General features: G+C 39.8%; 1 protein-coding gene across 4 annotated transcripts in view; it reads right to left on the reverse strand.

Moving 5' to 3' along the window:
• Nucleotides 1-3026: 3026 nt before the first annotated feature.
• Nucleotides 3027-25191, reverse strand: part of rbm39a (RNA binding motif protein 39a) — a 40889-nt gene continuing 18724 nt past the window's right edge. For 3 of the 4 annotated variants that reach the window (XM_041203849.1, XM_041203850.1, XM_041203852.1), the window contains 10 exons: nt 24053-24205; nt 20125-20262; nt 18089-18154; nt 17732-17936; nt 15874-15960; nt 14604-14636; nt 13387-13468; nt 11160-11265; nt 5930-6008; nt 3027-5302 (listed from right to left, as the gene is read on the reverse strand). In XM_041203849.1, coding sequence (XP_041059783.1) covers nt 5202-5302; nt 5930-6008; nt 11160-11265; nt 13387-13468; nt 14604-14636; nt 15874-15960; nt 17732-17936; nt 18089-18154; nt 20125-20262; nt 24053-24205 — 1050 coding nt within the window. In that variant the 3' untranslated portion in view covers nt 3027-5201. Of the gene's footprint in view, nt 5303-5929; nt 6009-11159; nt 11266-13382; nt 13469-14603; nt 14637-15873; nt 15961-17731; nt 17937-18088; nt 18155-20124; nt 20263-24052; nt 24206-25191 lie in introns of those variants that run through there. The other variant, XM_041203851.1, reaches the window with a different exon arrangement.

The raw sequence follows: 25191 nt of genomic DNA on the forward strand, positions 1-25191 counted from the left end.
TGGCTCAATCAAATTTTGTTCAATACGCCTGTAAAGCACATTGGGATATTTTACTACTTTGAAGGGGTTATAAAAATGCAAGATGTTGCACACACTTTAAAAGGGAAATAAGCATAATCTTATATCCGGAAGCTGTATCAAGGGTTAAATATTACACATTTGTTGCTTTACCAAGTTAAGGAGCAGGTTTTATGTTTTTAACAAACACCTTATTACTCTAATTTGAAACATTGTGTGGTAAGTGTAGCATGTTTGGGAGGAAAAAGACTTAACTGTTATAAAAGCACAGAGGGAACCCATCAAATCAATGCCAGCTCTGGTTAGGCCAAACCAATGTATTACATCCCATTCTAGTCACCATGCCTTCAGAAGGAAGTGAGGACCCTTGATAGGGTGCAGGGATTTACCAGATTGGTTCCAGAGATTGAGGGATTTTATCTACAAGGTTAGATTTGAATAACGATGCCAGCTTTCCGTGGAGCTATCTAGTCAGCCCCATTCCTTCACTCTATCCCCAAACCCTTGCAAGTTTTATTTCCCTTGAGTGCCCCCTTTGTAGGCAATGAGTTCCAAGTCATTAGCACTTGCTACTTAAAAGAGTTCTTCCCCACATTCCCCCACAACTCTTGCCCAAAACCTGTGTCCCCTAATCCATGTACCAGAGAAAAGGAACAGTTTTTCTCTGTCAACATTATCCAAATCTAACCTTGTAGATAAAATCCCTCAATCTCTGGAACCATTCTGGTAAATCCCTACACCCTATCAAGGATCCTCACATCCTTCCGAAAGCATGGTGACCAGAACTGGATGTAATACACTAGTTTGGCCTAATCAGAGCTTTATAATGCTTCAGCATAACTTGCTTGCTTTTATTATTTATGAAGCTCAAGATCCCACAAGCTTTTCCATCTATTCTCCCAATATGCTCTGCCACCTACAAATGCACATGATGGCCCAGGTTCCTCTGTCCCTGCAACTGTGGCATTATGTCCATATGGTCTCTCCCTACTTCTTCTCAAAATGAAACACCTCACATTTCTCTGCATTAAATTCCACCTGCTGCTTACCTGCCCAATCTGCTAGCCTATGATCTGTTGCAGTAGATTGGTACCATCCTGTTTGCCTGTTTGCCACACCTCCAAGTTTGGCATCAGCAAATTTTGTTACTGTATTCCAATATACAATTCATTTATATTAAATCAAAAAAGCACCAGCTCTTGGGGAACATCACCACCATCCTCCTGTCTGAAAAACCATTTACTACAACTTGCTGTTTAGTGTCCCTAAGTTTTTTTTAAAATCCAAGCTAATAAGAGTCTCCTACTCCACAAAGCTTAATTGAATTAAACAGCCTTTTATGTGGTACCTTGTCAAAAACTCTCAAATCAATATAGACAACTTCCAAATATTTAATCAAAAAATTCAATCAGACAAGCACTATCTGCCTTTTTACAAATCCATGTCAGCTCTCAATTTTTTGAGTGCCTGTTAATTCTTTCCTTGATAATAATTTCTAAAACCATTGATGTTAATGACTGGCCTGTAGTTGGAATGTCCTTGCACAACTTTTCTTGGACAAGGGTTTTCCAACCTACTGATAATCCCCCATTTCTAGGGAAGTTAGGAAGATTATGGCAAGCCCTTCAGCGATCGCCGCTCCCACTTCCTTTAAGAACCTGGATGCAAGCCACCAGGACCACGTGACTTATCCTTTTTAAAAAAGAGCCTTGCCAGTACATCCTGACTTTGAACCTATGGTTTCCAAAGCTCTGCACCACTGAGATTTTCCTCACCTTATTTCTGTTGTAGCCGAACTGAGCAAATGATTGCTATGGTTAATTAACATTTCATCTATCATTGTATCATAGCGATATCAAGATGAAAGGTGGCAAATTAGGTCATCTTTAGTAATTCCTAGGTTATAAACTCTTTCCTCCCATTTTTGCTTTTAATAGCACTGTGCCAATTCAGTACCTTGGTGCATTCTTTGTCTTCTGTGTATCAATTTTACTTTATATACATCAGTATCGTGTGAGAGTCAGCAACCTCTTTTTACCAGAACAGACTTTTAAAAAATCTTACCTAAGATAAAACCCATGGGAACAAAATGAAAATTCAACATTTCTAAACCAAATACTTGGCAAATAATGAAGTCTCTCTATTAGAATACATATAAAATACATGAACTGAGTTTATGTATCGAAAAAATTATACCTAACACAGAGTTATCGTGTTTTTGATTTTGCAAAAAAACAAACTTTTGTTGTTAGTCACCTTTCAAAAAAATTTTAACTTAACATGCATAGAATTAAGAATTTTATCAACTATTGATTCTCATGATTAAAAAAGCTTTTAATAGTGGAGTAATTTGTCTCAGCTATATTAGAAACAATAATTACAACCATAAAACTGGCTCCTCAAATCAATAGCATAATCCATAACCATGGTGTAGTTATAACCACTCCCAAGTTTATTTGATTTTTTTGTTAAAATAATCATTTGAGACCCTAAATTGCAAACATAATGAAGAATTAGCTTTTTATCCCCACAATAAAAAGTATCTTACTTTTCTTGTCTTAATTTTTTAGGCTTTTTTGAACTAACTGGAAAAAGTTGAGAGCCACAAATGCATTGTTAAAAAGCCGCATGCGGCTCCGGAGCCTCAGGTTGTTGACCCCTGGTCTAGTGTGTACTTCTGGCACATTGAGGAATAAGAATGTGGTGGTCATTCCATCTGATAGACTATATTAAAATTATAAGATAATTGCTAATTCTGGTTCTGCAATCCCACACACAAAAACGGGGTTTTTGGCTTGATTTGCTTAAAGAACGGATCTTTTTGATCTGAACACCACAGGAAAATGTTGGAACACCTGGATCACAACGCCCACAGCCTGAAAGGAATGCATGAACTTCCATGCAAATGAAACAAGAATTAGAAGAACCACTCAAATAGATTGAATTACTCAAATCTATACACAACACCCAGCAATATTGATGCAAAGAAAATTCAGATTTTCCCCAAGTGTTTTTCTCTTATTTATTGAGTGATTTTGCATTTTTTATACAAAATTTATACCAATTACAAAATCCTTACTTTGGAATAGAAATACCAGGCTGCTTTTAAATCACACTAGAGAAGGGAAAAAAAGGTAATGTTTACACTCCGGAGCTCATAGAGCTTAAAAAAAAAACAGCAAAAGACACCACGCATGGCCAGACAAAATTATTATTACCCTTTTCATCTTAATTTCTTAGATTGTGCATTTACAAAGAAATCTTTATGAACTTTTCCAATGTTTTTCCTGAAGGTTTTCTACAATATAAAGGCAGTGAGAACCAAAATTCCTTTAAACTGGCCTTGGGTTATTCTAAGCACATGAAATTAAATTACAGAAAGACTATGCTTACCTGTAATTAATATCCAATAGAAGGTGCACTGAAAATTATATTTGGCTCTCTTGACAATGGTTTAAAAAAAAACGAAACTTGCAATAAGGAAAAAATAACTTCAAACTACAATTTAAGCCTGCCCATAGTCAAGCCTTGTGAACTGACATCACCACCAATATTAACTGCACCTTGATCTCCTTCATCAATTACAAACGGTGGATAGTAATACTTCTTGCTTTGAGTCAGGGAAGCCTGACTAATGAGGTTTGTAGTTGTTTGTAGCTTCCTTCCCGATTCAGCAATATTGCAGTGTTTCATTTCCCACTCTGTTAATTCTTGGCTTTATTTCTCGCCCCTCCACCACACCCCCCATCTCCCCCTTCTTTATTCAACCACAAGTTTAGGTATTTTAAGGTAAGATTAAGTTTGTCTGGCCTCGATCCTATGGAAGCACAAGGATAGCACATCACTGTTATAACTGTATTTACATAAGAAAAGCTCATGAGGGGGGTGAAGGTCACCACTGAGAAAGGACCAAATAAGGCCAACTGTATATACAATAGCTTTAATCTTAAACTGTTGCCTAAAGACCAACTGTACACAAAGGCTATTTAAACTCCGTTTCTTTGCAAATTAACTTTTATATAATGAAAACCCAGAACTTTGGTCATAAGAATGCTAGCCAAACCTAGTTTTAACGCTTTCTAGAACTAGGTGTAATCACGTTTCTAATATTAGACAGGCTGAGGCTGAGTCTGGTATAGAAAACCACTCCAGTTATCAATTATGAACATGGAATGGAAACTGGCTGAAATTTCGCCCATTGTACACTCCTCACGTAAATTAAAATCTGAATATATCCCCAGTATATTTCCAACTGATACTATCCAAACTTCTGGATATCAGTGTAAACTGCGTCATGTTTGAACTCCAGGCTATCAATACATCAGCCTAAAATGGTTGGCAATATGAATCACCAACAACAATCAAAAACAAATCTGTAGCCACAGAGAGGGCCACTTTTCCAGTTAGACTAAAGAAGCTTAATTGGGCCTCTTTTCTGGATTCTATGTAAACTCACTTCAACATTCCATTTAACTTGCCTCATAGATTGTTTCAAGAGGGCCACTAACCCTCATCTTGCTGAATCAACTGGGACGCCACACAGTTAGCAGAATAAATGCAGTGAATGGTCAGTACTCCGAGTATTAACTGTGCAGCCTTTAATTCACAAGAGCTGCAACCTATGTCTTTGAAGATTACCTTTTCCAATACCGCACTTAGATGCAATAGTATTTTCACAAAATGTTTATGAACTGATATTTTTAAAAAATTTAATAGGCTCATCTGCCAAGTCTGATCAGAAGAACACCAAAATCAATTAACTAAACATGTAACTTAAAATGGGTAAAAAGAGTGCAGTGCTATTTCTATGGAGTCCACTTGACTGCAGTAGTCTTATTACAGACACCACAAAAATAACTTAACTTCAAAGCCCCAAATAAAACTGTCTTTCAATATTCGTAGGCTTTTTGCTGATCAGATCATCAATGCTGTGACATCGAAGTGTAGTACACTGCACCAAAAATCAAAATAAAACAGCCTGAGGGCGTTTGTGTAAATCTACTTCTGCCATTTTATTTCCTTCCACTAGGGCTCGGCAAGATTGAAAAAAACATTTGTCATAAGTTCATTGGGAGTTGTACGAGTTTCCCCCAGTACTTTTCACTTGCATCATCTGTACAGGTGACCACTATATAATTGTCCATTCCTCCAAATTAGATGGAAATTCAGTTTCCTTGCACCTCCTATCGTCTTGCTGGAGTCAGCAGCTGGGTAGTTGTCATTGAATCTGGGAAGAGGTTGTGGTAGGTTGGAAGTGGCACATAGGCAGCAGTGATCATTTTTCCTGTGAAAGAAAAATGAGTTAAATTCCATATCAAAATCATCAGACACAAAGCAAATGCCACTGTTGATTAAGGGATGACTAATAGCCACCCGGCCAGGAAGTTACAGATTCAATTCTGGCTCTGAGCAAGCTAGCTAATCGCAAACAGAGTAAAAACTGGAGCAACAGAAATGGGCGTCAGCACTTTGCTCCAGTCTAAGACCCTTCTGTCATAGTACAGGGAGGAGTTGGAACCCAAGGAATGCCCCATGGGCTATATGCATTAGATAATGTTTTGACATGCACTTTATGTTGTAACTATAACCTGTAATTCGAAGTGCAGTGGGGCACCCCAGAGTACTGTACTGAAAGAAAATGAACAGTCATGCACATTATGTAAAGTCAAATTTGAACTATGTACTTTAACAAATCATACAAATAAAGAATACTTGAACAGCCCACTAAAACTGTTCCAAACATTTTCCCATCCAGGTAGATTTCCTGGCCACTAACGATACTTTCCTGAGCCTTTTATTTTAATTCAACTTCCATAAACAAATAACTGTCGGCTAATCGGAGGGATTGAGACAGTGTCTCAGCATAAACTATAGGCAAAAATATTTGCAGCACAATTTAAATTGTACCCACCAGCAAACCATCTTCCATGCAATGCACCAACAGCAGCAGCTGCAGCAGCAATAGTCGGACACTTCACATAGACGTTTCCCTAAAAGCAGAAAGCAAGGTCTCATTATATTTTTGACAAAAGTTCTAATGTGGCATCAACACTCAACTTTTTTTTTTTTTACAGTACTGTTATGGATCCAGCATTTTGGGTTTCATGCAGTTTCAGCATTTGCAGTTTTTTCTTACTGGATAATTGATTTTTCTGCCCCATGCTTAAACTTTAAAGAATAAGGTCATTACATTTGCTTCCCAACCCTAACCCTTGTTACATGTAGGACAGTTGAGACTTAATAACTAAACAGAACTATAGTACCTGTAACTGATCAATGGACCAGCAGGGCTTCTGGAAACACAAAGAGGGGTGATACATGAACATAGGGCATTGAATTATGCTCCAGGTGTCCTCTAGTCAACTGGACCACAAAGGTGTGCTGTGCTGGCTCGAATGATCAAGGGCCACAAATCACAGTGCAGAGGAGGCCCTTCGGCCCATCGAGTCTGCACGTGAGAAACACCTGACCTACCTACCTCATCCCATTTACCAGCACTTGGCCCATAGCCTTGAATGTTATGACATGTCAAGTGCTCATCCAGGTACTTTTTAAAAGGATGTAAGGCAACCCGCCTCCACCACCCTCCTAGGCAGTGCATTCCAGACCGTCACCACCCTCTGGGTGAAAAAGTTTTTCCCACATGCCCCCTAAACCCTCTGCCCCTCACCTTGAACTTATGCCACCTTGTGACTGAACCTTCAACTAAGGGGAACAGCTGTTCCCTATCCACCCTGTCCAGGCCCCTCATAATCTTGTACACCTCGATCAGGTCGCCCCTCAGTCTTCTCTGCTCCAACGAAAACAACCCAAGTCTATCCAACCTCTCTTCATAACTTAAATGTTTCATCCCAGGCAACATCCTGGTGAAAGTCCTCTGCACCCACTCCAGTGCAATCACATCCTTCCTATAATGTGGCGACCAGAACTGCACACAGTACTCCAGCTGTGGCCTCACCATCTGCAACTTATCTGCCCATTTGACCATCCCATCTATATCTTCCTGTAGCCCAAGACACTCAACCTCACTGTTAACCACCCGGCCAATCTTTGTGTCAACTGCAAACTTACTTATCCTACCTCCCACATAGTCATCTATGTCGTTTATATAAATGACAAATAATAGGGGACCAAGCAGAGATCCAGGTGGTATGCCCCTGGACACTGGCTTCCAGTCACCAAAGCATCCTTCTGTCGTCACCCTCTGCCTCCTACAACTAAGCCAATTGTGAATCCACCTTATCAAACTACCCTGTATCCCATGTGCCTTTGCTTTCTTTATAAGTCTCCCTTGTGGGACCTTGTCAAAGGCTTTGCTGAAATCCAAATAAACTACATCAACTACACTACCCTCATCTACACACCTGGACACCTCAAAAAATTCAATCAAATTTGATAGTCATGACCTACCTCTGACAAAGCCATGCTGACTATCCCTGATCAAAACCTTGCCTCTCCAAGTGGAGATAGTTCTGAAGGAGAGAATCAGTTCTGAAGGAGAGAATCTTTCTCCAATAGTTTCCCTACCACTGGCGTGAGACTCACTGGCCTCTAGTTCCCTGGCTTATCTCTACAACCCTTAAATAGCAGAACCACATTAGCTGTTCTCCAGTCCTCTGGCACTTCCCCCGTGGCCAGAGAGGAAATAAAAATTTGGGTCAGAGCCCCTGCGATCTCCTCCCTTGCCTCACTCAGCAGTCTGGGACACAAATCACCTGGACCTAGAGATTTGTCCACTTTTAAGCCCGCCAACACCTCCAATACCTTGTCACTCCCTATATCAATTTGCTTAAGAACCTCGCAGTCTCTCTCCCCAAGTTCGATACCATCATCCTCATTCTCTTGGGTGAAGACGCATGTGAAGTATTCATTCAACACTCTAGCGATGTCCTCTGGCTCCACCCATAGTTTGCCCCCTTGGTCCCTTATGGTTCCTACTCTTTCCCTTGTTATCCTCTTCCCATTGATATACATATAGAATATCTTGGGATTTTCCTTACTTTTACCAGCCAGAGCTTTCTCATATCCCCTCTTTGTTCTCCTAATTGCTTTCTTAAGCTCCACCCTGCACTTTGTGGGCTCCACTAATGCCTCCGCTGATTTGCTTCCTTTCTACCCGTTAAAAGCCTCTCTTTTCCTTCTCATCGTAACCTGAATATCTCTGGTCATCCATGGTTCTCTGGGCTTGTTACTTCTTTCTATCACCCTAGCAGGAACATGCTGAGCCTGTACCCTCCATTTCCTTTATGAATGCCTCCCACTGCTCCTCTATAGATTTCCCCACAAGTAGCTGTTCCCAGTCTACCTTGGCCAGATCCTGCCTTATTTTACTAAAATCCACTCTCCCCCAATCCAAAACATTTTTTTGCAACTTGTCTATTTCTTTGTCCATAACAAACTTAAACTGTACCATGTTGTGGTCGCTATCACTAAAATGCTCCCCACCACCCCCTCAGCCACCTGTCTGGCTTCATTCCCCAGAATTAGGTCCAGCAATGCGCCGTCCCTTGTTGGATCCTCTACATATTGACCAAAAAGTTCTCCTGTACACACTTCAAGAAATCCATTCCATACAAGCCCATAACACTATGTCTATCCCAATTAATGTTGGGAAAATTGAAATCACCTAATATAATTACCCTATTATTGTTTTTACACACGTCCACAATTGTGCACATATCTGTTCCTCAATTTCCCACTGACTATCTGAGATCTATAAACAAACACCTAACAATGTGGCTGCCCCTTTTTTATTCCTAAGCTTTACCCACAAAGCTTCATTCGATGCCCCCTCCAAGATATCATCTCTCCTTACTGCAGTAACTTACTCCTTAACTAATAATGCAACGCCTCCTCTTTTACCCCCGCCCCTCTCTCACCTGAAGATTCTATATCCCGGAATTTTGAGCTGCCAATCCTGTCCTTCCCTCAACCATGTCTCAGTGATGGCTACTATATCACAATTCCACGTGTCAATCCTCACCCTTAACTCATCCGCTTTACCTGTAATACTCCTTGCATTAAAGTAGAGACCATCCAGCCTTGCCTTACTCCCTTGAAACTTAATGCAGCTGTACTCCCACTGACTTGATTGTTTTCCTGTATTATGTGTCCCCCTCCCCCTGCCGAATTAGTTTAAACTCCTCCCAACAGCACTAACAAACCCACCTGCAAGGATGTTAGTCCTGCTCTGGTTCAGATGCAGACCGTCCCACTTGTTCAGGTCTCACCTTCTCCAGAAACGGTCCCAGTGATCCAGGAATCTAAAACCCTCCCTCCTGCACCAACTCTTAAGCCACGTATTTATCTGCGTTATTCTCCTATTTCTGAGCTCGCTAGCATGTGGCACAGAGTAATCCAGAGATCACAAACCGCGAGGTCTTGTTTTTTAGTCTACTGCCGAACTCCCTCAATTCTTGATGCAAGACCTCACCCCTCTTTCTACCTATGTCACTGGTACCAACATGAACCATGACATCTGCCTTATCACCCTCCCCCTTCAGGATGCCCTGCAGCCGCAGCCGTTCAGTGACATCCCAGACCCTGGCACCAGGGAGGCAACATGCCATCCTGGAGTCACGTTGACGGCCACAGAAGCGCCTCTCTGTTCCCCTGGCTACAGAATCCCTTATTACTATTGCTTTTCCTCCCTTCCTGTACTGACAGGCTGCTTGTGGTGCCAAAAGCTTGGCTCTGTCCGCACTCACTGGAGGAACCAGCGCCCTCCATCAGCCTCCAAAATGGAATACCGATTCACAAGCAGGACCCCAGGGGACTCCTGAACTGCCTGTCTGTTTCTCTTGGACTGCTTGGTGGTCACCCATTCTCTTCTTTCCTCAGATCCCTTCATCTTCGATGTGACTACCTCTCTAAGTGTGCTCTCCATGATGCTCTCAGACTCACGGATGCTCCAATGTCCCCAGACGCTGTTCCAGTTCTGAAATCTGAGCTTCCAGGTGCTGCAGCTAGACACACTTCCTGCACACATGGTGGTCCCGGGCACTGGAAATGTCCCCGGCTTCCCACATGGAGCACACCACGGCTTTGAGCGTTCCTGCCATGACTTATCCCTTTAAATTAAACCTTTTAAGTCAAATTACTCTAGGGCCCTTCTTTCCTGATCTTCATTACTGCAGAATATACAAACTATAAACCACAAAAAGACCTTAAATTATAATTGATTAAAGTAGTAAATACCTTACCCACTACTTATCAGTGATCCCTTTCCCTTGTAGCCTCCATTGCTGCAGCAGGGCAAGGCCCACATTCTGAAGACTTAAGAAGTTGGAACGCAAGGAAAAAATGCAAAGAGCATCTCGTTCCCTATGCATTGAATTCCCACTTTGCACCAAATTGCCAGTACCCACTCTGGCTGTGCCCCACTCAGGATGTGCTCTCTCCCGTTTGTGTGCAAGCACACTGTGATTAAGCAAATGATTAAAGTATAACTATAGTAATTAGCCATAGTATAACAAAGGATGCTTTGGAATAAACACAATGCCCTGGATCACATCCGGAAACAGCTAGCCCTAAGTCAGGAGGTAACCTGATCACAAGGAATTTTGCAGTCCAAAGGTCATGGAATGAAGCAGCACAGAAGGCAGCCATTTTTCCTTACTGTGCCTGTGCCAGTTTTTTGATCAAATGATCCAATTAGTGACATCTCCCCGTTTACCTTCAAGCATTTATCAAATTCTTTTCTGAATATTAATGCCTTCCAAAACTGAGAACTTGTTGCATTAAAAGAACATTTGTTACTATTTTGCAGTGTCTAAGGCAATTACAGGGCCTAATCAGGTAGCCAGACAAAGAGGAGACTGAACCTAGCCTTTGTACCTTATGGACTGATTACCTATGTTGTACAAATTGTCTGTTCTGCACTCATTTGCCTTGTGTTTACTTGACCTGTGTTGCCAGAACAACTACATGAGTGTTTTCTGATGGAATGTTTATTAACACATTCTGTTCCTTGCATTTCCAGTGCCAGTGAATGCACCAGCTTTGCTTTCTTACTTTTGCTACATACCACTGGTAGGAGCACTGATGCTTCAAAGCAGCCAACTTCAGTTCTTCTGACAGCAGAAAATCCTAAGAAAATACCTGTTACAAATAGAAAGCCTCAGTCTGGATAAACTGTTTACCTGGGGCGAATTTTTGTCCACAAATATGTGAATTACTCCTCCATGTTTGTTGCATTCTTCAATTACATCATCTCGAATTTCTTGGTCCCAGGCTGGATCATCTTCCCTTCAGAAGGATGTTTCACAATAGTTAATACAGCATTGTAAAGAGCCTGCAATTTTCCCAAATATCTTTGTGTACATTTAAATACATTTTCAAGAATTTAAAGCATTAGGAACTCAACTACTTCATTTATTTAACTTACAACTTATTGTGGCAAGTAACTAATGTGTCCTAAATTAAACCAGTCTGTTACTTCAAGGACTAGGAGCATTAAATTTGGCCGCAGATTTGATGGCCAGTGGATTTATCTAGTGATTGACCAGATGCATAAAGACCTAGATTCAAGCCACAAAATCAGCTGGGCAACAGGGAGGTGCACTAAAATCAAGCTCAACATCCCTGGGTTGGTTAACGAAAGGAAATCTAAATGTCATTAATTATTCTGTCCATCTCAGCTTGAATTGCCTAGGCAGCTTCAAGCTTGCTTACAATGCCATGCTGTCAATTAACTTGCCGTTATTCACTGCCAATGTTCTCAAATGAATTCTAATCACCAGAGGATGGCTACCACTTGTGGAACTGTACCTTAACAAATAAACTCAATGCATTCCGAAAAGGGGGCGGAAAGGGCAGAAAAATTGACAGAGAGCTTTTTGAGATCCGTACCCCAATATAATTTCAATGTCTCAAAGAAATGCAGGTATTAGACAGTGACGTGGGATTCCTAGCTTAGCTAGAAAGATTGAATATTTTGCAGACAGCTCATACGAGATCATAAAAAATTGAAACTAGGTTTCAGTAATAAGCACACGATCAGTACCTGCCAACTAATTCAGATAGCTGTTCTACACTGGATATCACTGGCCATATTCAGTGCATTCCAACACCTGAGATCAACGTAAAAACACACCTGTTTAAGGTGGAAATTGAATGTGACGACTGCAGATACTCTGAAAGTATTCAAAAATGCATTCAAGACTTTTGTGAATTTGCTACTGTTGCAAGCTGTCAATGCAACATCAGATATCAGGTTATTTTGATATCTTGGTATCAGTTTAGTTATTACACACACAATTTAAGGGCAAAAGCAAAATCAGTGCAGTTTCCTATCAACCACTCATGCCAATCAATAAAAATAGTGATCCTGCAGGAGGTTATGCTAGAAGTATACAGAATATTAGTTAGGCCACAACTTAAGTACCATGCACAGTTTTGGCCATCTCATTACAGAAAGGATGGAATTGCATTAGAGAGGGTGAAGAGGAGATTTACCAGGATGTTGCCATGATTGGAAAACTGAAGCTATGAGGTAAGATTGGATAGGCTGGGGTTGGTCTCCTTAGCACAGAGGAGGCTAAGGGGAGATTTGATTGAGATGTGCAAAACTGAGGGGGCCTGGATAGGGTGGATGAGAAGAGCCCATTTACTTTAGCAAAGAGGTCCGTGACTACGGCACATAGATTTAAGGTGATTCGTTGAAAGGTTAGAGGGGAGATGAGGGGATTTCTCCACTCAGAGGGTAGAAAGGGCCTGGAATTCACTGCCTGAAAGGATGATCAAGGCAGAAACCCTCAACTCATTTCGAAGGTGTCTGGATATGCCATAACCTGCCGGGCAACAGACCAAATGCTGGAAAGTAGGAATAGGCTGGGCGGTTCATTTCTTGGCCGACACAGACATAATGGTCCAAGTGGCCTATTTCTGTGCTATAAGCTTTCAAATGTAAGATTCTACATTTCTGCAGCCTGGAAAACATTTTAACTTAGAGCAACTGGCCAAACAGATGTACTTTATACTTAAAGAACTTCCTCTTTCCTTTAATAAAAGGATGTTAACCCACTAACCTCCCACATTACTTTTTTTCCAGGTGGATTTCATTGACAATCTACTTCGAATTCGAGGTTGCTCAATTTAAATAGTATGATAACAAATTTTCTTAGTGCTAAATTCCCACTGTTGTATTTATTTACATTAAATTCAAATTATTTATCATAAAAAAGTGACCAAATGATCAGACTGTAAATGACCTGCGAAAAACACATACCCAGGCTGCTGGTGAAACAGGTTGTGTCATTTTCAAAGGCTTTAACTATGAAATATAATGTATTTTGCTTTACTCTGGTCTTACGTTTTAAAATGTAATTCAGGGAAGCAAGCAACAGCAATGAATTTGAAAATACTTACGACTGTGGGTTAAACATATTGGAGAGCTGGAAACACTGCGTTGCTATCGGTGGGGTATTTACAGTCACAGGGGGATTCAGCGCTGAAATAATAAAAATAGATTTAAAATCTTGTTCAAAAAGAAAAGACTAAACTATGTATTCACACAAATACATATTTCAAATGGTTAAACATTCTCCAAAAATATCTTGTGGCTTGAGTACTTTCATTAATTTTTTTTACCCTGTCCTTGAAAAACCTCTGAAAAGTCTATGGCTTGAATTCATATTGTTCCTGCAACTATTATTTTCAGTTGAACAGCTATAGCACCTCTAATTTCAAGTACATTACAATGACATTTTTCTCAGATTTTACCACTAAGTGCCTATACTAAAAAAGGTGCGGTATAAACACAAATTGTTGTTACACAGCTGTCACTGACATCCTAACCATATAACCTTCTCTGGCGCACAGTAGGATTTTGATCTAAAGTGCCAGCTCAAGCCGATTCTCCTTTTGAAATTTCTAAACGCCCAGCTTTTAAACAAAAGCTACAAACAGGATGAACTGTATACATAAAAGAAAAATAAACTCAGATTTAAGCAGGCTATTCGTGATGTTGGGACATCTGAGTGCTTTACAGCCAATTAAGTACATTTGAAACATGGAAAATACAGTAGCCAATCTGCACGCAGCAAGCTATCAGAAACATCAACAAGAAAGTGACAAGACAATCTGTTTTAATGAAGTAGGTTGTGTATTGTAGTATTACAGCATGGCCACAATGGCTGAATACATTAGTTTACAATCACACAATACAATGCTGACACCACTCTAGGTGCAGAGCTTTGAATAGGTGGAGGCCTACAATTTTCACCACACAATTACAAAAATTCTGGTATATAAATCTAGGATTCCACTTTCTCAGTACTGAAGTGTTGCATTGTTGGAGGCACTGGCTTTCAGGCAAGATATTAAACGGAGGTACCAGCTACCTGGTGGATATAAAAGGTCTCATGCAATTTTCTCCTGGTGTCCTGTCCAACATTTCTCAACCAAACAGGTTAACTTGCAGAGTGTGACTACACTTCAAATATAATTCATTATCAATCACGTACTTTGAAGAGCACTGAAGAACTGAATACGGTTCTTGGAATCTAAATTTTAATTCTTCCGCTTGTTGTTAAGGACAAGTGATAACTTAATAGTTTTAGAAAAAGAAAACTGTAAATTCTTACCTTCAGTCTGTTGGATAATTCTTGCTTGCAAATCTAAGTATAAAGTAGAGGGGGAAAATATTAAACAGCTACTTTTAAATAAATAATGCTAATTAACACACAAATATTTGCTCAACTAGCCTTGTTAATTTAGAGCTGAGCATTGCACAGATCAATACACAATTAACTACTGCAGTGATTTTTTTTGTACAGTAAAGTACTGGGCCAAGGCTCACAGAAATCAAATTTAAGTGACTTGTTACGACAAATTTGTTACGTATTTTTGATCAGACACTAAAATTCTCACTGCTCGATATGCAAAATTGTGGTACCCAGGAAGCTACATACATAGAAATTTACCTAATGCTTCACTGTGAAAAATCATTTACACCGGCCAAAGATGTAAACTATATCCAAAGGCAATAACTATTTAAGCCAGAGTAAATAATTTAAGGTATTCTTCCCATGCCCCTCCTTTCCTAAAAATGGTGACCTGAAGCTCAGATGTAAATCCACACGTAGCAGTTACCCTCTGCCATTCTCTATGCAATTCTACCCTCTGACAACTTCCCTAGAGGGCCATTCTGTACATGCAAGGCTTGACAGTGGGCATCAGCAAGATACACAGCATAGGTGTCAGGATACCTTCCTATGTGTACTCAACATGGTCAAAGGATAGCAATTATGACCCAGCATTTTCTCTTCCTGAGCCTAGAGTGGCTCCTACCAACTGCTGCAAAGTTCTCACTGCCCCCACCCCCCTATTTGAGATTAATTTAGCACAAACCATTTCCACATAATAGCTCAGTAACACTCCCACTAACACATCTGTCCATTTTCTCACCAAAATAAAAATCCACATCATTGCCCAACTTCAAGGGAGACAAGTAGAACTAGTGATTGAGTTAGAAAACACAAAGGCAAGTATCAAATTCCTTCTCAATTTAATTGTTTAGAATACAAGATGTCCAAGTTGATGTTATTTTGCAAAAGCTGGTTTCTCATTACGGAATGGAAAATCTATCTACTACAATATTAGTAATCCTTCCAGCTCTTAGAGGTGGAGGACAGATTCCCCCAAATTTATTTATAGATTTACAGCAATGCAATACAATTACGACATGCACAAACCACAAACAAAAATAAATCATTCTAGAGTTTAAATACTGGAAGATAAAGGAGACACTTTCCATTGTACCATGCAATTTAAATGTGACCAATAAACAAAAACGACAAATCACTCCAGACCAACCTTGTTCATTACATGAAAATACAGTGAAATCCACCATACCTGTTACCGCTGCCATGGCGCCCAGTGAAATATTGCCACTCATCTGCAATGCTTGCTGTGCTGCTGGGGGAATTTGCAATCCCGTTCCTGAGCCAAATAAAATATAAAGGTGAGAAATAATAGACATTTTAAATGACATGGCATTGAAAACATTTTGGTATACAAATCTTTAAGAACAACATGGTAGAATGGATAGCAAATTGGCTTCAAAAGAGAAAATGCAATAAGATTAAAGGGAGTTCCTTAGGTTGGCGGAGCAAGGCAAGTGGTGTTACATAAGGATAGGTGCTGGGCATTGTTGTTAACCACTTAGATAAATGATCTGGACTCAAATCCAAAGCAGTTATTTGAGGATAACACCAAGTTGGAGTGGCACAGTTGATACTGAGGAAGACAACAACATAAAACAACAGAACACTAATAAACTTGAAGAATTGTTGTGGGAATGAATTTCGGCAGGAGGAAAATAAGAGACTAGATGGGGTAGAGATGCAAATAGATATTGGGGTACACATTCACTCAATTGAAAGTTAAAATGGCACTTTAACAAAGCCATAAAATGCAATTCTCGAGGAACAGAATTGAGAAGTTGGGATGTTAAACTTAAATAGAGAACCTTGGTTAGATCACACTTGGGAGTACAGGGCACAGTTCTGGTTTCCATATGACAAAAAAAATAGAAGCAACAGAGATGGAACAAAAAAGATTTAGGAGGAGGATACCAAAATGAAGCAGCTATTACCACCAGAGAAGACCAAATAGGCTGAGGCTCTTTTCCTTAGAAAAATGGCTGACAGAGGTATTATGAAGGGGTCTGACAACGTAGAAGAGGATGCTTCCACTTGTGAGGAAGTCCAAAGCTACAGGTTATAAATATAAAATGGCCACTATTAAATTCAATAAAGAATTCAGGAGAAACTTCCTTCCCCAGAGAGTGGTGTGAATGTGGAACTTTCTAGCAGATGAAGTAGTTGAGGCAAATTGTATAGACATGTTTAAGAGGAAACCAGATAAATGGCTGACAGAGAAAGCAATCAAAGGATACGCTGATTGGATGAAACAAAGGAAGGAGGTAGGTGGCTTGTATGGAACCAACACCTGCATAGACCTGTGGGACTGAAAGAATTTACAGGACAGAAAAATGTAAAATTGATTATACGTGATAAGGATTCTCAAAATTGGCTAGTTCACATTTTTGATCTCTGGGCTTGGGTAAGGTCGGGGAAGATGATGGGTAGTAAGTAGTAAAGAAAATGATGACTATCCAGCAATTTCTGCTGTAAAAATTACTACATATAGTTGCAAGTAACTTGTGGACTTTTAGGTGGATAGGTTTGAGCTTGTCCACGGGCCACAAACATGCACCATCTTGGCTTACTCAACTGCACTCCACTGTGAGGCTCCAAAATCGATCATTTCCAAATTAACAACTAATAACTTGACAAATTCATAGGCAACCAAAAATAGATTAAATGCTGCATTCTATTCAAACCTAAATCAGCACTTTCAGGGAGTGAAGGGGGTGCGTTATTGCTATTGCATCTTAACCATCCTCCAGGAGATGAACAATATGATTAAAAGATGGAACCCATCATCACTTTTGTCAGTTTCTTGTGACTAAAAGACAGGACAGATTGGTTTGAGGAACTTCCATCCTATTGCCATGTTAAAAAAAAAATCAAGAATAAAACCTATGACAATAAACTGGAGAAATAAGATTTCCAAGTTGTGCACTGACTGCTGACTCAATGGAATTTAAGGTAGTAATTGTGCCCCTTAAATGTGTAAAGGAAGAATCTGCAAGGCATATACATTTCACACCAGATTTAAGTCCTTCTACCGATTCCCATTAAAATACCTTCTGCGAGCCTAGCCATCAACTGTAGGCGTCCTGTTGTTCCAAGATCAATACCGGTCCTCTCCAGCTCATCGCTGTCTAGGAATGAGCTGGCATTGGATGAATCTGACCGTTCCGTAACATGGCCAACCTTCATTGGTCTACCAGCAAGTTCAAAGCCATTCAGCTGTTCCAGAGCCTTCTTTGCACACTCAGCATCAGAAAACTGAATAGGAAATACAAAAACACTGGTTAGCATTATAGTCACTGCATAAAATAATTTATAAAGTTCTTCTCTTTCAGTTAAAAGAAAATGGTCAAAAGATGGAAAATCTTTTTAAAAAGGGGAACGGTTTAGATTAAAAACTTGAAGCTTACTGTTATGAATCCATAGCCCTTTGAACGCCCCGTTTCACTATCCATCATCAGTTGTATGTTTTCAATCTAAAGAGGTGAACAGTAAGCAGAAAAGTCACGATTTAATGCTAGTTCAAACATATGCACATGTTCCAAAATGTAAACTCTATCCCTAACCTATTATTAAAGTCAAAATTTTCTGCAGATATTGTACCTATCAAGTGAATTTCTAAGAGCTCCAATGTTCAAGTGCAAACCTGACATCAAACGAGTAGAGTGCTCCCTGTGGAGAGGTGATCCAAATAGTAAACTCCAAAGGTCAGAGTAATTGTTAACTTAGAAATTAAAGGTTACAAGTCAATGCATGCCTTAAATAAAGATTGGTTTGCAACAACAAAATACACCTGGCAAAAAAGTATTAGCTACAAAATTTGTACATGATTAATGGAGCTCTTTTTATATTGCTAATGATAAATCAGAATATGCATTGACTTGTAAGTCATTTTTATAGGGGGAAAGTTTTGCTCATGTGCAGTTGCAATGCCTGCGTGATATAGCCCTCCTACCTTAATATGCCAAATACTATGCTTAATCCTCATTTATATATTTTCCACTATTATTATATTCTATTTTTACCACTAATTAATTTCAATTTGTTTTTCTTCCTCAATTTCCTTGTGTACACAGGTGGAGATATGCCCTATTTAAAACAAAATGTCCAGTGTCAATGAAAGTACTGACAAAGATCAAGTAATTTATTAACACAATCCCAAATGTCAACTTTCAGGTTTATATTTCAACATCTTAAATCCCTTCTCACTTAAATCTGAATGGCATTCAATTTTAATGGAGCAAAGGATTTTGTACTAATGTTCCATTCAAGTAACATACCAGATTAAAACATAACTTAAAAATTCTCAAGTGGAAACAATTTATTTTTTCTCCCTGCTTTTACTACCAATTTTTTTCCAAATCCAATCAAAATCGAAGACACTAATCGCTGGGGTGGTTCTTTGGTTCTCTGAAGCAAATTTTCCGAATATGAGACTGGATCTATACAGCAAGAAGCGATAGGTGACTAAGACTGTGGAAGGAATTACAGCCAAGGTCAGCTTTACTCACATGGACATCCACATACTGAATTGCTAGGGCAGCAATCTGTCATAGGTATGGTCACTAGATTTTTATCAACCGATCTGAAGGCAGCTGTGTACACACACACACTCATCTTGCATTCGTCTGCAGTTTGTCCCCATTAACTGAGTATATAGATGTTTACAGGACAGGAGGCCATTCGACCCATCGTGTTCACACCACTCAACAAAGATCTGACTATACTAATTCCATTCTCCAGCGCTTGGCAAAAGCCCTGGAGGCTATGGCAATATTGTTGAAGTGAGTTCAAATTTACCTTGATGATTTTAATCAGGATCTCAAGACAATCAATTCTATGCATCTTGAGCTGCAATCAGAGCCACACTAAATCAATTAATAGGAATTAATCACTTATAGTACTACAAACCATACAGATTATGCCATTAAATGGCAGGATACAGGTTTCTTTCCAGCCTGCGAACACGAAAGGAAATTGAGGAAGAAAAGCAATATGAAATGGATTACTTGTAAGAATAGAATGTAATGATAGTGGAAAATATATAAATGAAGATTAAGCATAGTATCCAGCATATTAAGGTAGGAGGGCTATATCTTAATACAGGCATTGCTCATTGGTAGTAAATGCGCACTCTGCGGCTGTGACCTCATCAAATACAGCCTTTATCAGTATGCTATTTAAAGTTCAGGTCAGAAAAACATAAAAATCAATGCATTGTACATTGCTGTGCAATACTAGCTGTCTGAAAACTGTTCCCATCACTAACAGATTTTTTTAATAAGCAATATTTACCCAGAAGTATTATAACCACAGTTTAAAAGTACTCCTTTCTAACAGAACAAATATTTTACCAAGTAGGTAATACAATGAAATCTCACGTGTCTGCATTAGCTTTACTGAAATCTTGGTAACAAGGCCCCTATAAATTTTGTATTATACTTACTCTCCCAAAGGGCTCAAAAATTCCTCTCAGCATTTCTTCAGTGATATTGAAGTGCAAAGATCCTACATATAGCCTCATTGGTCCTGCAGTGCCTTTCTGAAGGTTGTTAGCCAGGGCTGCAGCTCGGTTCTTCTCAGCCTGTTTCAGATACGTGACTTGAGTTAACGTTCTTATTTGAAGTACATAGAATTACCAAAGTTAAAATCAATTTAATGCTAAGGCTGTAGCCGAGTTAAGGCAAAATTGAGAGTAGAATTATTACAAAGAATCACAAGAGGATAGTGGTCAAACGAATAAAAGTTTAACTTCAAAAAGCGGAGCTCATAATGGTTCTTTTATTCAGTTTATGCAGCGGCTTTACCAATATATATAACAGCTTCACTAGGTTTGGAAAATTCCAGTTTTCCCCCACAGAAAACATGAAGCCTTGTTATCCAATGAAAACTGATAGGTAGCTGAGGTGCTGAGATGAAAAGCATGCTAAGCATCTGTTCAGGGAAGTGAAGTCGTCTCTTTATCCAGTATTTATTTTGTTAATTGTTGACATTCGTAAAGAAAGTGAAACATACACAGGTACACACCACTTTTACTTGTTCATGAGATGTAGTCATCACTGGCAGAGCCAGCATTTATTATCCATCCCCCAACTACTCATGAGCAGGCAGCACTGACTGCCTTCTTGATCCCCGTGTAGTCCATGTGCAGTGGGTCCACCCTTAGTGCTGCTAGAGAGGGACATTGAGGATTTTGACCCAATGACAATAAAGGAACGGTGATATAAATGACTTAGACAAGAGAAGTGAAGCACAATCGCCAAGTTTGTGGATGACACAAAAATAGGTGGGAAGGCAAGTATTGAGGATAATAGAGTCTAGAGGGATATAAACAGGTTTAGTGAGTAGGCAAAAATTTGGCAGGTGGAATATAATGTCGGAAAATGTGAGGTTATGCGCTTTGACAGGAAGAGGAGGAACTGAATATTATTTAAATGGAGAAAGACTGCAGCAAGCTGCAGCACAGAAGGGTTAGGCAGTCCTCATGCATGAATCCCAAAAAGCTAACATACAAGTTCAACAGGTAATAGGGAAGGCAAATAGAATGCTGGCCTTTATTTCAAAGGGAATGGAGTATAAAAATAGGGAAGTCTTGCTAAAACTATACAAGGCACTAGTTAGATCACACCTAGAATACTGTGAACAGTTTTGGTCCCCATCTAAGGAAAGATATACAGGCATTGGAGGCAGGCCAGAGAAGGTTCACTAGATTGATCCCAGGTATGGAGGGATTTTCTTATGAGGAGAGGTTTGAGTAGGTTGGGCCTGTACTCATTGGAGTTTAGAAGAATGAGAGGCAACCTTATTGAAACAAGTAAGATTCTTAGGGGCTTGACAGGGCAGGTGCTGAGAGGTTATTTCCCCTTGTGGGAGAGTCTAGGACCAGGGGGCATAATCTTAGAGTAAGGGCACACCCACTTAAAACAGAGATGAGGAATTTCTTCTCTCAGAGGGTAGTGAATCTGTGGAATTCTTTACCGCAGAGGGCTGTAAAGGCTGGGTCGTTAAGTATGTTCAAGGCTGCGACAGACAGATTTTTAATCAGTAAGGGAATCAAGGGTTATGGGGAAAGGCAGGAAAGTGGAGTCAAGGGTTATCAGATTAGTCATTATCTCATTGAATGGCAGAGCAGATGTGATGGGCTGAATAGCCAACTTCTGCTCCTACGTCTTATGGTTTTATTTCCAAGTCAGGATGGCGTGTGACTTGGAGGGAAACCTGCAGGTAGAGAATATGGCTGAGTTACTAAATAAGTATCATGCATTTGACTTTACCATGGAATAAGGCGCTGCCAAAGTCATAGTGAAAGAGGAGGTAATTAAAACCCTGGGTGGGCTAAAAATTGATAAAGGAAGAGCTACTAGAAAGACTGGCTGTACTTCGATGTTGAAAAGTCATGAGGACTGCATTAGATGAATTTGAAGGTACTCAGGAAAAAAAGGGTAGAAACCGTAAAAGCACTAACCATAATCTTCCAACCTTCTATAGATACAGAGGTTGCGCCAGGCGGCTGGAGAACTGCCAATGTTGCACCCTTGTTTAAAAAAAAGGGTGCAAGGATAAACACAGCAACTACAAGCCAGTCAGTTTATTCGCAGTGGTGGGAAAGCTTTACAAATGGGGTAAAATTAGGTCACTTCAACAAATGTGAATTAATTAAGAAATGCCAGCACTGGTTTGTTAAAGGCAAACTGTGTTTAACTAATTAGTTTTTCAAAAAGGTAACAGGGTTGATGAGGGTAATGTAGGTGTACCTGGATTTCCAAAAGCTGTTTGATGAAGTGCCACATAACAGGCTTGGCAGCAAAGTTAGAGCCCATGGAATAAATGGGACAGTCGCAGCATGGATACGAAGTTGGCTGAAGATAGGTTGTTTTGGTATCTGGAGGAAAATATACAGCGGGGACCACCATGGGTTGGTATGAGGGCCACTGTTTTTCCTGATCTATATTAATACCTAGACTTAGGGTTATTAAGGGATATGGAACCACAGCAAGAAGATGGAGTTGAGATGTAGACTGTCCATTATGTAACTGAATAATAGAATAAGCTCGAAGCTGAATGGCCTACTCTTGGTTCCGATGATGCTCCTTATCATGCAGCCTACTGGTGTCATGTCTCCTTCAAAAATTCCTGCGATTTACTCATTTATTTTTTAAAAGGAGTGGACTGAATGGGTTCTGTTTGGACAATGACACTAGTACACCAATAAATTGCCAACATCTGATGTATTAAACATATTCAAGTGGAAAAATTCATTTTATGTTGAAAGTAATAGGTACACAGACGCACCAAAATTGGAAGAAAAGGCTTTGAGCACACCCATTGAAGAAAAAAAGCATTAAACCATTAAGTCTGTTTCCACAGACCATACACAATTAACCCTGTCTCTCCCACTTCCACAAGATTCCCCCATTTCAGAATGGTAAACACTATCATTCTAATAATTTATCCAACGTTACTCATCAAAATTTGATACTGACATATACCCAATTAACATCTTACATTCATATAGCACCTAAGTGTAGAAAAATGTTCCATGGTGTTTCACAGGGGCATGACTAAAAAATGGATGCCATAGGCCAGAAAGAAAAATTAGTAAGATAATATCTAGGAGGGAATTGAAGAGGCAGAGGATTATGGGAGGGGAGTTCTATAGTACCTAGACTGCTAAAGAACATCCACCAATAGTGGAGCATGTGTCAGACAAACTGCAGGTTGTGGAGTCTGAGACAAATGAGATGGGCAGAGTTGAGGCCCTGGAGGAGATAAGAACTTTAAATGAAGCAATGTGGGACTGGGAACCAATGTAAATCAACAAGGGCTAGGGAAGTATAACTTGATGCAGGAGGGGACACAGGCAGTACTTTGAACAGGCTGAAATTTACAGAGCAATCAAATCCGTTAGTGACAATGGCAAATATGGGTATCTCAGCAACAGCATCCTTGATGGACTACTGAGGTGTTGGGATGGGCGAGTAGGAAGCAAAGCAATTGCCTGATATGTTCTAGCTATGATCAAATAGCTAAGAGTTCAACAAAGCTGAATAATGGAGGGGAATGGTGCCATTGATCATGTCAAAGCCTGTAGGAGGGTGTCAAGGTAGGTTAGTGCAACAATCGGTGAATATTCATGACATTGATTGGGGCTGTCTTGAGACTAAGGAACCAAACCCAGATCAGAGAAACAGAAATAGGGAGTTTTGAGAGAGATAAGCTTGGATTGTGGCAACACCTATGAGGGTCCTGGAGAGAAAAGGGAGGTTAGTCAAGGACAGAAGGGTTATTAGTGAAAAAACAATTATGAATTCAGCTGAATCTAATATAGTGTAATTTTTAATTTGAAGATCATATTGATGTAAAAATTCCCTTACCTGTGAAGCCTGAACAATAATTGGCACACCCAAGAGCTTCTGTCCAGTCAAACCTATTGCGAGTGGAACAGAGCTCACATCAACAAACTCCACATAAGCAATTCCTTTTGAACGTCTCGAGTTCCTGTCTGATATCATTCTTACATCTCGAACCTGTGCAAATGGAGATGTAGTACTGTTCAATTTAACAACACCAAACTATCAATGCATTCGTCACATAAGAATGTTTAAAAGTCACTAGGCTCTGCATCCAACATTAGACTTTGTATACTAAATATGCTCAGTCCCTAAGAAAAGCACATTTATGAATGGAATCAGAATCACCATAAGATTTAAGCTGCACCTTGCTTCTCCCCACTCCCCCCAAACTGAACTTATTTGAATGAACTGAGCAAGTGCTAGCAGAATGCTGCCTCTGAAACTGCGATCACACCAAACCTTGAAAAGATCAGCAAGTTCTCAGTATTTTGAGCACATGGGTATCTGTCAGAAACAGCAGCCAGTCGGTCTCCAGTCCAGCAGTACTCTACCACAGATTATAAATTAATCGGGTATCAGGTTACAGGTATCCTTACAACTTCTAATGCAGAGTTTCCACTTAAGATCTGTTCTGGCTGTTGCAGTCACCATTGCATTATGATAACTTGTTGCAGTGGCTGAGGATGGGGGCAGGCACAGGAAAGCGGAGGGAGGGTAGACATAGGAAGGTGGCAAGATATCACCTCCACTGAATTTAAACGCTTCACCAACAACAGGAATTCAGCTGTTTCTTTTTCCTCTGTCCTTAGCATAGTGCATTATGCAGATGTAAATTAGCCTCAGTGGAACTTTCAAATTGTGTTTAGTAACCAACCATTGGTTTATATTTCCACGCCAACATTGAGTTTCACATGCAAATGCCTCAAATCCAAAATGCCTGTTATCTTATAGTATGTACAATAGAACCATACATAACTATGACGATGCAGCACACCATCTTGCACTCAAGACTGATCACAAACTAGCAGGATTTACTATTAACTAAGCTTATAGAACAAGAAACTGCCAGTTCTGAAGAAAATTGAAATCAGATATGGGTGCAAAAATGTTTAAAATCAAAACTATGTAACATTTTCTCCAGTGAATTAAGAAATTCTGGT

This window comes from Carcharodon carcharias, chromosome 14, assembly GCF_017639515.1.
Source record: "Carcharodon carcharias isolate sCarCar2 chromosome 14, sCarCar2.pri, whole genome shotgun sequence".
Classification (NCBI taxonomy): domain Eukaryota; kingdom Metazoa; phylum Chordata; class Chondrichthyes; order Lamniformes; family Lamnidae; genus Carcharodon; species Carcharodon carcharias.